Source organism: Pistacia vera, unplaced genomic scaffold (assembly GCF_008641045.1).
Source record: "Pistacia vera cultivar Batoury unplaced genomic scaffold, PisVer_v2 Contig505, whole genome shotgun sequence".
Lineage (NCBI taxonomy): Eukaryota > Viridiplantae > Streptophyta > Magnoliopsida > Sapindales > Anacardiaceae > Pistacia > Pistacia vera.
In genome coordinates, this window is record NW_022196341.1 from 124,721 (window position 1) to 137,256 (window position 12,536).

The 12,536-nt window shown below is 38.4% G+C and overlaps 1 protein-coding gene across 1 annotated transcript; it reads right to left on the reverse strand.

The window, feature by feature from the left end:
* Window positions 1–1,867: 1,867 nt before the first annotated feature.
* LOC116105822 (root phototropism protein 2-like) lies at window positions 1,868–5,276 on the reverse strand. The gene is made up of 4 exons (XM_031392228.1): window positions 4,920–5,276; window positions 3,438–4,160; window positions 3,243–3,353; window positions 1,868–2,277 (listed from the first exon to the last, which is right to left on the reverse strand). Exons 1-4 carry the CDS (start codon window positions 5,274–5,276, stop codon window positions 1,903–1,905), a joined length of 1,566 nt encoding a protein of 521 aa, XP_031248088.1. The 3' UTR covers window positions 1,868–1,902.
* Window positions 5,277–12,536: the final 7,260 nt, after the last annotated feature.

Below are 12,536 nucleotides of genomic sequence, written 5' to 3' on the forward strand. Positions count from 1 at the left end.
AGAATGCAGGGCTAACGTAAGATCCAGTCAGCATACAAAAGTTAGAGCTTGGGTATATCTACAGTCGAGTCACGTGAGGAAAGGAACAGTATGCTCCTGTCAGCACAATGGGTGTGCGTCAGACCAACCAGGAGCTGGAAAGCTTCCACATGTCCAAATTCTTGCACCAAATCGCATAAATCACTCTAGAAGGTGGGTAATGGGATATAAAAGAAGATTTGTACAGATAATCCTACCAACTCACAGATTCAATAACGGTAACCTTAATCCATCCCACTATAAATTGAGTGCTCCTCTCTTATTTGGGGGATTGGATGATTCTACTCTTGATTTGGCTACCCTCTCTCAAGAATTTATAGTATTCTCTCTCTTGTACTATCACTTGTAAGTCAGTCCGCTAAAGCGACCTGACCTTTATCATTAAACAAACATCAGTGGACGTAGGACTTGCTTCCTTAGCATCCGAACCACTTTAAAAGTTGTTCCCATTGCATTTACTCTTATTTTTTCTTACATCAACGTGTGTCTTCTGAGCCAGCTCAGTATTTCACACGTGCGTTTCGTTGGTGTCAAATTCACGCATCAACAACTCCATTTATAAGTAAGTGAACTATTCTCTGAGTTTTAATTAAAAAACTATGTCTTCTATACTCTATATAATTTAAAATTTAAGGTAAATTATAAACCTTAAATAATGACATATTCGAGTAAATATAAAACTTAAATCACTGGGGCTGACTATTAAAACACTATCTCAAGTTTGAAATAAATTAAATAGTCATGAACTTTATTGCTTAAATGATTTAACACATATCGTTTGAGAGATAAATTTATAGATAACCCTATATCGCTTAAGCGAATGGTGATTTAGTTAAGAGTTTCAAACTTTATAGTTATTTTATTCATTCCAAATTTGAAATAGTATTTTAATTAATTTTTTCCTTAAAAATTCACCCAATATAGACTAAATAACCTTTTATTAATTATCATCCATTTATAATAAAATCATCTTATCTTTGGGTTATAATATTAACAATATTCAAATATGTAAGTGACACATAATCCAATTAGATATATCCATGTACTTAATGTGATCTTCTAGGATTGCCCGTTACACTTTATTATTAAATATTTTGGATTGACGACAAAGTGTGGGTCCTAGAATTTATTGAGCTCATAATGGGAGGACTCAGTAAATTAATATAAATTAACTAAGTCTTCTTTTCAAAACGCAATCATACATTGAAACTCATTTGGAAGTCGTCAATCGGAGCGTTTTTGAAAAGGAAGACCCATAATTGGAATAAGGAATTCAAGAAATTTAAAAGACATGACACAATCAAATATTCCTATAATCCTTGATCATTCAATTCAGTATTTTTTTAATCTATGTGTTGATCTCGCAAATGAGATTAGGGTTGGATCCTGTGATTTTTTTTTTTTTTTAATTATTAATTTTGATTGAATGTATATGAAAATCTCAAGAGCACAAACTTCTTAACTGGTTAGAGTCACATTATGCACGTATAAGATTGAGTGCATATTGAAATTGTTTTGAGTTATATTAGAATTAGGCTAAATTAGATGGGCTGGTCATAGCGTCTAAAATCTCTAAGGGAACCTTCATTATAAGGGACGGTCTCGTCCTACATATTTTTATCTACTTGATTATGATTTTTATCAAAATGTGTTGATTAAGTTTATTGGATCAGTAATTAACAAGTCCATATCAACTTTTTATGAGTCTATAAAAAATTTAATATAATATTCATTTTCGTGTTTAATATAAACTAAAAAGAAGTTCACGATGATATAAAATAACAAATTGATCTAAAGAGGACTAACATACACAGTACATAAACTATTATACAAATTATCACACAAAATTAAAAACAAAACCACTTAAGAAATGGAAAACCTTCTCCTTCTAGGCTTTGTAATATCCACACCAACATTATCCTCAATATTTGAAGTGTCTTTGGAGCCATGTTTGAAGGGATTCAATTTCCCAAGAGTCTTGGACATTGAAGAGAAAAATGTTTGCTTTCTTTGGCCAACTTTATTATTGCTAGAACTTGTCCCTTGATTCTTCTTTATGTCCGTTATGTAAAGCTTCATCTTCATAAGCTCTGATCTCAACGCTTCATTTTCTTTAATCAGTGAAACGTCTGCCTGCAATTGGTTTCTTGTTGCAGCAGCATCCGGTGTGCTTCGATCATCCGTACCACTCCTTAGCTTCAGCTGATCATAATACAAGGCATGAAAAATAATCAGGGTCTTCTTTAGAATATTTGTGACTCTAGACTGGAGTTATTTTAGGACCCTTTAATAATATAAGCATATATTAAAAAAATTATTATTATTATTATTATTATTTTGCCTTTTGAGATGAAAAATTACTAGGAGAGATGGACAGCAATCGACAGGCTAACAAGGTTAGGTTGATGGGGGGTTTTGGAGAGTAGATGTTGGAGAAGTGATAGGTGGTAAAATAAGTGATTTCCAACGCCAAGATTGATAAGGAAAGGCTTGAGAAGTCACGGCCCAAAAGGTATCGATGGCTGGCGATTGACAGAGTAAATGAATAAGGTATGATAGGGGTTTTAGTGAGAGGGTTAAGGGAAGGAAGATGGTGGTGTCAGGGAAGGCTAACAATGTCGGGTACATGCCAAAAAGGCTGAAAATGGCTATCTTGTGGTGGAGTTGGGTTGCGAGATTCATAAAAAATTAGTCAAATTGAGGGCTATCAAGGTTGGGAAATGATAAAATGATGATTTCGGTCAATTTTAGTGAGAAAATCAACCGGAACCAAAATTGACCGAAATCAACTCCAAACCGTTGGCAGCAGAAGAAGGTTGGAGATGATTTATGTGAATGTCAAATTTTGGGATTGAATTGAAGGTAAGTAATTTGAGATATGTAAATGACTATTTTAGTATTTCATTGTTAAAAGAGATTCAATGTGTTAATTTAGGGGTATAAATTAGAATATATAAAACTAAAGGTACAAACTTGTTATTTTGTTAAACTTTGGGTGGGAAATGGGAATATATGTAAAAAGTTTATAATAAATTTAGGTTTTTTTTGGCTTTTTTTTGGGGCCCTTGGCTTAGATAAGAAATTATAAACTATTTTTATTTTTGTAAGATATTAAAAAAAAAATTATAAAAAATTTGGGCCCCCATTTTTTGGGGCCGCCTCACCTGCCTACCCCTCAAGCCGGCCCTGAAAACAATCTGTACCGGCAATCTTTTGTTCTGTGATGCATGAACTCGAGCTTCGTATGAAAGTTTTAATGGATCCATTGAACTGCACGCCTTCTCTCGCTCTATCTCATCAAGATTCGGATGCGCCTAAACATTATCAACTAGCAGTTAGCTCATATCTATATTTTTTTGTAAGTTAAGTGAATTCAGTTTGATTTAGAAATTGCCTACCTTGAGATAGATATCAATGGCACGATAGATATCATCTTCAACCTTACGCGAACCTTTGGGAACAAGATTAGCAATCCCATTGAATTTCGATATGCTGAGTTCAGAATACGCTGCAATCTCCCCAAGATATGCATCCACAGTCTTTGCAACTCTATGCATCACGGTTGAACAAGCTTCTCTGAAATCTCCACCGCTGAAAACCGCCATACTCTTCTCCTTCTCCACGAACCCACTTATGATCCGCCTCACGCTTTCTAAATCAAACAGCCCCTCGCCATCGTAAGTGAAAGAAAGAATAAGAAGATCATCGACAGTCACATGTTCAAGTATTGATGAGATCCTTTTTTCAAGCTCGTTCTTGCAAGAGCTAGAAGCTTTAAGGAAGATTGCGGAGCGGAGAAGGCAGCAGAGGAAGTTAATGGGAAAGGCGGCTTTTTCGGAGGGCATAAGGGAGACAATGGATTGAAGAAGATAACGTTGTTGGATTCTGAGTTGAGAATCAATAGAATCCAACAATTTGCCAGAGTGGTCTCTGACGAGATCTTTCAGTGATCTCTCAGTGTATGTGATTATGGCACTGGAGAGGGTGAGGGCTTTGGCGCCTCGGTTCTTCATGGCAGTCAAGATTCTAGCAAACATTTCAATGTCTAAGATTGATAGCTCCTCTGTCACTGTCCACCAGTTTGGCGGTGATCTACAAGTGAAGTTTGCCTCATAACAAGCCTGAAATATTACATGATATTACCATCAGTTAATTAATCACACAAGAATTTTATTTTTAATTTTTTTTCTACAGTCCAAATCTACACAAACACTAAAAGAAACTAAAAACAAGATTTTACACTATTTAACACGAAAAAGTTTAATAGAAACTTTGTTTTTTACAGCTAATTTGCACTAATTATTCACTAATATTTGTATATTTAGATGACTTGAGTTTTTAACTTAATTTATTTGGTTTGAATTTTTTTAAAAACCCAAATCTACACCACTAAAATAGCAAAATTTTCAGACATTTAAGGCGAAAAAAGTTTAATAATTTTTTTTTAAATTTAATTTGCATCAATTAACTAGATTTTTTTTTTTTTTTTTTTTATAACTCGAGGTGTCTGGACCAATTTATACTCACCTTAACTAATCCCCTAAGACTTTGATGTTAAATGACCAGGTAAACTTCCTGTGATTATTCTTATTAGCAAGCGAGGAGAATCAAACTGAAGACTCTTGAATGATACACCATCTTTTACCAATATAATGGCATTATATATATGCTTAATTTTTTTAATCTACAGTTGATAAATTGTTCATCTTTGTAAAGAGATCATCAATAAATTATCAAATATAAATCTATTATAGTGTTAAAAAATTAAATAAAAAACTTATATAATAAGTCCAACTCATTATGTGTAAACACAAAATTATGTTTCTGAATTTTCTCAAGCTGATATTATTAAAAAGTGAACAAATCTACTAATGTTATACCTTAACAGCAGTGACATCAATACATCTTTGAACAAGTTGAAGGTCTTCAGCTAAGGGAAGAAGATCTTCGCACGATTTAAGCACAACCACCGCCCCTGACAGACTACACAAAGTCACTTGACTGCCCACCAGATTATTGTCGCAATATTTGTCTGTCATTTCTAGATACTCCGCCGCACATCGGAGAGCCGCAACGTTATGTACAGTTATCTCAAAGTTCACTCCATAACAAAACTTTGCAGCTTTCTCGAAGATATCCGGGCCTCCTGGTATCCCCGATAAATTGATTCTTGTCAAGTCTGCTTCTTCCGATTCCAATATCAGTTTTCTTATGAAATTGCTCTTGGCAACCAGCATGAACTGACATATACATTATCAAATATATTAGCGTTATCGCTTACAAAGAAAGAAATGATTCGACTGAAAGTTAAGTGGGATTTACCTTGTGAAGAGAGAAATTGGCTTCACCAACTACAACGACAACATCCGTAGGAATTTCCAGAGAAAAAACCCTGTAAAAAAGATTGAAATTGTAGTTATTATTCTGCGCATATAGATTTGAAGAAAGAAGACATATGGATTTGGTAGTTATATTACCGTTGGCCAGTTCTTTCCATGGCCATGGACAGCCTATTGTTTAAGGGGGTAGGCATGGCCATTGTTGGTTGATTATCTTCAAATAAGATCCTGACCCCTTCTGTGTTATATAGAGTGTTTTTGCGAGAACCCAGCTGGAAAAATATTTTGCTTTCTTGATCTATGAGCTGAAACTTTTATAAGATAGTTTTGATTGACTATTCTACCTCTGTATGGCTTTCCACTCTGATTGGCTTTCTCCTTCACAAAACATGATTGGTTAGTTGCTTAATTAAAATTAAATGATTGTTTAATTTAAAGATAAACTTATCCAAAGATGTTGTTTTCCAACAACAAATTAATTTAAATATGAAAATAATAATTTAATTTCTTCAATTATTGAAATTAATTAGATAATTTCTTCAATCTTAAATAAGAAAATCCTCTTTGCATGTATATAGAGTTTATATCATATGGATTCTTTGAAACTTCATAAAATTATAATAGTGTTTATCAATCATAATGATTCAACAATGGACTTATAATAAATAATACGTGAATAATAAACTTTTATGATTGATCAATAATAAGCACGATAATTTGTGACTTAATTTATTTATTTCATTAGTGTTGATCTAATGTAAATGAACGGTTATATTATTAGATTAACAAAAATAACACATTTAACTTCTCTCTTATAATTATTAGATTAATAAATATAAACAGTTCACAGAAAGAGTTAAAAAATTAAATCATTGCATCACAACTTAGTATAAATTGAATTATTTTAATGTTTGTCCTAAACTAATAAAAAAATTGATTATATTGATATATTTTAAAAAAAAAAAATTTTACTTTTTCAATAGAATGTATAAAAAATAATTAGAATTTTTATTGGCTAATAAAACAAGTAATTTTAATAGCGTGAATTGAATAATAAAATTGTGGGATGAATGAAAAATTGAGAAGCTTTGATTGGTTAGACGATGAGGAAGAAACGACTGAAGGGTAAAACAGAGAATTCAAAGGAAAGAGAAAGAATAATAAATTGTATTGGTCGTAGTAGGGTATATAAGCGAAGAGTAATACTACACATACATCATTTTTATATTACAGAATAGAAGGCATAATTTTCAAACCCAAAATGGAAGGTGGATAAGTTAAAAGAATTGAGAACATGGGATGCTCATTGTTAGTTAGAAAATGGGTACCTAGGAAAATTGGAATTGGATAGAGGGAGTTTTCATGCGGGGGCATGGGGAACTTACAACTTGCAACCTTGTGGACTAAATTGATTTAAGTAGCTTTCTTTTCTTTTATTTAAAAACATTGTCACCTTCCTTCCAATAAAGTAGGATCACCCTTATTCATTGGATATATAACTTTCTGAGTCAACAATGCCAATGCCAATGACTTCATTCTTCATATTTTTCAGTTTGATTTTGACTCCATTTATAAGTAAGTGAACTATTCTCTGAGTTTTAATCAAAAAACTATGTCTTCTATACCATATATAATTTAAAATTTAAGGTAAATTATAAACCTTAAATAATGACATATTCAAGTAAATATAAAACTTAAATCACGAGGGCTGACTATTAAAACACTATTTCAAGTTTGAAATAAATTAAATAACTATAAATTTTATTGTTTAAGCGATTTAACACATATCGATTAAAAAATAAGCTTATAAATAGTCTATACCGCTTAAGCGAATGGTGATTTAGTAAAGAGTTTTAAACTACATAGTTATTTTATTCATTCCAAACTTGAAATAGTATTTTAATTAATTTTCCCCTTAAAAATACCCAATATAGACTAAATAACCTTTTATTAATTATCATCTATTTATAATAAAATCATCTTATCTTTGGGTTATAATATTAACAATATTCAAATATGTAAGTTGCACATGTTTGAAATTTTTTTAATTATGGGCTAACATTAATTATATTTTGATTTAATAAAACTGGGTAAATGCATAGTCCAATGAGATATATCCATGGGCTTAATGTGATCTTCTAAGATTGCCCATTACACTTTATTATTAAATATTTTGGATTGACGACAAAGCATGGGTTCTAGAATTTATTAGCTCATAATGGGAGGGTCCAGTAAATTAATATAACTTAACTAAATCCCCTTTTCAAAACGCAATCGTACATTGAAACTCATTTGGAAGTCGTCATTTGGAGCGTTTTTGGAAAGGAAGACCAATAATTGGAATAAGGGAATTCAAGAAATTTAGAAGGCATGACACAATCAAATATTCCTATAATCCTTGATCATTCAATTCAATATTTTATAATCTATGTGTTGATCTCGCAAATGAGATTAGAGTTGGATCCTGTGATTTTTTTTTAATTATTAATTTTGATTGAATTTATATGAAAATATCAACAACACAAACTTCTTAACTGGTTAGAGTCACATTATGCACGTATAAGATTGGGTGCATATTATTAGGACCGAGCGCGCCTCGATTGCTTCCTACTCTCTGACTTAAGAAAAACTTAACTCAGAGAGTGGGGGGCAAACTGTTAGGGCCAAAAATCGTCCTTGGCCCAAATAGGAGAACGGGACTGAATGAGGAAGAGACCAGGCCCAATCCCGATACGGCCCCGTCCGGATTAGACCCATTTGATACGAGATACAGTCAGCCCAAACCATCGGGTCCGGGCCTCCAAATCCCAGTTCACTTCCTGGACCTATAAGCAAGTCCAAAGCCCATGGCACCCATAGATCACTTTCCTATTCCAGATCAGTCTCCTATTCGAGGTCACCTTCCTATTCAGGTCACTTTCCTACTCGAGGTTACTTTCCTGTGCGGGATCACCTTCCTATTCGAACACTGGTAAGACAGCTCACCACCGCCCCAATTCCTCTAGGGTTTGTATCAGAGTCACACTAGGACTCCTACTCCCACCAGGATTGGGAGACTAGACAGTCACTATATAAGCAGAGGCTAGCCTTCTCACAAGACAGATTTCATTACAACTTCAATACCCAAAGCTCTTACTTGAGAGCTTCACATCATTGCCGTAGTCATAGTCCCTGACTAGACTTCTGGTAACCTCTCTACTCCCTAGCCCTCACTACATTAGACTCTTTCAGCCTTGCTGACTTGAGCGTCAGAGTGCCTACGACAAACACCACCACGGTCTTTTCCGTTCGCTTCATGCTTGTTTCTTTATGTGTGCAGGTGCAGTGGATCGCTAGTGGCCTCAACCTCACGGGATCAGACCCCCTTTCTGTACAGGTAGATTTTTACGTCTACAGTTTGGCGCCCACCGTGGGGCCTCTAGCAATCATTCAGCTTGACGAACCTTGCTATGTAGATGAATTTTCCATGGCTGACCCTTCAGACAACGCTAACTCCAGCCTCGAGGCTAGACTGGAGCCTCTGACTGCTCTCATGCAACAAAATTCAGACAAGATGGCCACACTGGAAGCCGAGAACAATGCACTCCAGAGCGAAAATGCATCCATCAGGGCCGAAAACCAGTCTCTTAAAGAGAAGGTGAGTCAGTTTTATGATCCGGAGCTTCTACCTTGCCAGGTACCTCCCAATCGATTCCGCGCCCCAGTTCCATCCATGCAACCTCTCCAAACCCCAGAGCACATACCTTCAGCCTCCGGTAAAAGGCCACGTCCATTAAGTTCATCGGTGGTCGACGACTCGATCCTGACTCATGGAGGAAAGGATCTGCCAACAGAACCTCATTCATCCGATCCACCCCAGTCTCAAGATCAAGACGCCCAAGAGATAGAGAGTCCACACCTGCAAGACCAACCCATTCTCACCATCCAGCCTCACCTCTAGTCAACCATCCCCGCACAAACACCATTCGGCTCGGCTCACCCTCACGGGTTGAACGGCCAACCCAACCAAACTATAGCACTCGAGCCCACCCATCCTGACGGACCGAACGAATATCAAACAACCCCCTTGACCATTCATGTAGGGCAAAACACCAGATCAGTTACCATGGGAGTCATCCGACCAGAGGGAATGAACGAAGATCCGGGCTACCAGGGTGTGCACGAAGGAATGATCCACCAAACTACATCGTGCGGCATGACCCAGCGGAATATGCCAAGGATGAATGCAATGGTTGACCCAGTCAAACGGGATGACCTAGTGGTATCCCCCTCTCTTATGGAATAGGTACTGGCCAAAAGGCTGGCTGATGTAGAGGCAGTGATGAGGTGCATCCCAGGAATGCTGGTCTCGACCAAGAAGAGCAGACCTCGCTGTTACGCGGATTCACCCTTTGTGGACGAGATCGCCCTAGTCGACATGCCCTAGAAGTTTACTATTCCCAGCATGAAACCCTACGACGGCACAACCGACCCAGATGATCACATAGTCTTGTACAAGCAGCAAATGTTCACTGTCTCAATACCCCGAGCGCTGAGAGAAGCCTGCATGTGCAAGAGTTTTGGTTTAAGCTTATCCGGTCCAGCACTTCAATGGTACACAAATCTCCCGAACGGTTCCATCGACTCATTCGCTCAGCTCACCGACGCCTTTGTGGAGCAGTTCGCCAGCAGCAAGAAACTCGAGAAGCTGTCGACCGATCTATACAGAGTATACCAGAGGAGGGGAGAGCCACTAAGAGAGTATGTCAGCAGATTCAACAAAGAGAAGATTTCCATCCCTTCTTGTAACCCTGAGACAGCCGTAGACACTTTCAAAAAAAGTCTCCTTCCGGATGATGAACTATACAAAGAACTGACGAAGCTAAGTTGCACCACGATGGAAGATGCCTTGGCCTGAGTAACGATTCAAATAAGGTGGGAGGAAGATGAGATGAATCAGACAATTCACGCCAGGTATGACTAAATGCAGAATGACAGGAGGCTAGAGCTCAGATCGATTACAGGCCCTACAAGGTCACCAAAGAAGCAGGGAAGGGTGCCTACATGCTCCAAACTCCCAAAGGCAAAGACATCAGCAACAGTTGGAACGCAATCTATCCCACATGCTACTACTTTTAGGTGAAATCAATCAAAATATTTGTTAGTCTTTTCATTTTTTATTTAAAAAGGATGAGTGGGCCCATCCACTGCCTTCACAGACAGTCGGTCTTACGGCCTGAATTCAATGAAGCATTATTCAGCAACTAATACCTTTGAATCAGCCCTGCCTGATTCATGAGCTTTCACACTTCGGATCGGCCCTGCTTGATCTACGGATTTCCATCTTCCGATCGACCCTGCTTAATCCACGTAATTACACCTTCGGATCGACCCTGCTTGATCCACAGATTTGCATCTTTAGATCGACCCTGCTTGATCAAATGTGTGTTACACCTTCGGATCGACCCTACTTGATCCACGGATTTACACCTTCGGATCGACCCTGCTCGATCCAACGGATTTACACCTTCAGATCGGCCTTGCTCGATCCATGGATTTGCATCTTCAGATTGACTCTACTCGATCCACGTAATCACACCTTCGGATCGACCCTGCTCGATCCACGGATTTACATCTTCAGATCGACTCTGCTCGATCAAATGTTTATTACACCTTCGGATCGACCTTGCTCGATCCACGAATTTGCATCTTCGGATCGACCTGCTCGATCCACGTAATTACACCTTCGGATCAGCCCTGCTCGATCCACGGATTTGCATCTTCAGATCGACCCTACTCGATCCACGTAATTACACCTTCGGATTGATCCTACTCGATCCACGAATTTACATCTTCAGATCGACCCTGCTCGATCAAATGTTTATTACACCTTTGGATAGACCTTGCTCGATCCATAAATTTGTATCTTCGGATCGACCCTGCTCGATCTACGTAATTACACCTTCGGATCGGCCTTGCTCGATCCACGGATTTGCATCTTCAGATCGACCCTGCTCGATCAAATGTTTGTTACACCTTCAGATCGACCCTACTCGATTCACGGATTTACACCTTCAGATCGACCCTGCTCGATCCAACGGATTTACACCTTCAGATCGACCCTGCTCGATCCACGAATTTGCATCTTCAGATCGACCCTACTCAATTTATGGATTTTTACACCTTCGGGTCGACCTTACTCGACCCACGAATTTACACCTTCGGATCGACCTTACTTGATCCACGAATTTACACCTTCGGATCGGTCCTGCCCGATCCACGAATTTACACCTTCGGATTGACCCTGCTCGATCCACAAATTTACACATTCAGATCGGCCCTGCCTGATATACGAATTTACACCTTCGAATCGACCCTGTTAGATCCACAGTTTCATCTTCGGTCGGCCTTGCCCGATTCGTGGATCCACACCTTCGATTGGCCCTGCCCGGTTCATGAAGCTACACCTTTAGTCGGCCAGACCGTGTGAAGGGTTCTTACACCTCAAATTCGACAAGTCATCGACCCAACCCAACAGAGAGTTCACACGACTCAGCCACTAGGCTGAACCAAAATCAGAATACAAGCATACAACTCAACTCCACCATCCTCACTCCCCAGGAACCAAGTATTGGATCTCCACTCTACCCGACCGACCGACTCAACTCTACCATCCTCACTCCCCAAGAACAAAGTATTGGATCTCCACTCTACCCGACCGATCGACCGACTCAACTCCATCATCCTCACTCCCCAGGAACCAAGTATTGGATGTCCACTCTACCCCACCGACCGATCGACTCAACTCCACCATCCTTACTCCCCAGGAATCAAGTATTGGATGTCCACTCTATCCGACCGACCGACTCAACTCCACCATCCTCACTCCTCAGGAACCAAGTATTGCATCTCCACTCTACCCAGTCGACCGACCGACCAATTGAACTCCACCATCCTCACTCCCCATGAACGAAGTATTGGATCACCACTCTCCATATGCCATTGACAAACCGACCCGGTCTTTTCAAACTTTGACTATCACCACTCACCCCACCCCACNCTCCCCAGGAACCAAGTATTGGATCTCCACTCAACCCGACCGACTGGCCGACTCAACTCCACCATCCTCACTCCCTAGGAACCAAGTATTAGATCTCCACTCTACTCGACCGACCGACC

What these genes read in the sequence shown, in the direction of transcription:
- LOC116105822 (XM_031392228.1), bottom strand. Translation starts at nt 5,276, where the DNA reads ATGCTGGTTGCCAAGAGCAATTTCATAAGAAAACTGATATTGGAATCG. An exon ending in TTGATGTCACTGCTGTTAAG is followed by an intron (nt 4,161 to 4,919) that starts GTATAACATTAG and finishes GTAATATTTCAG; the next exon opens with GCTTGTTATGAGGCAAACTT. An exon ending in CCATTGATATCTATCTCAAG is followed by an intron (nt 3,354 to 3,437) that starts GTAGGCAATTTC and finishes GATAATGTTTAG; the next exon opens with GCGCATCCGAATCTTGATGA.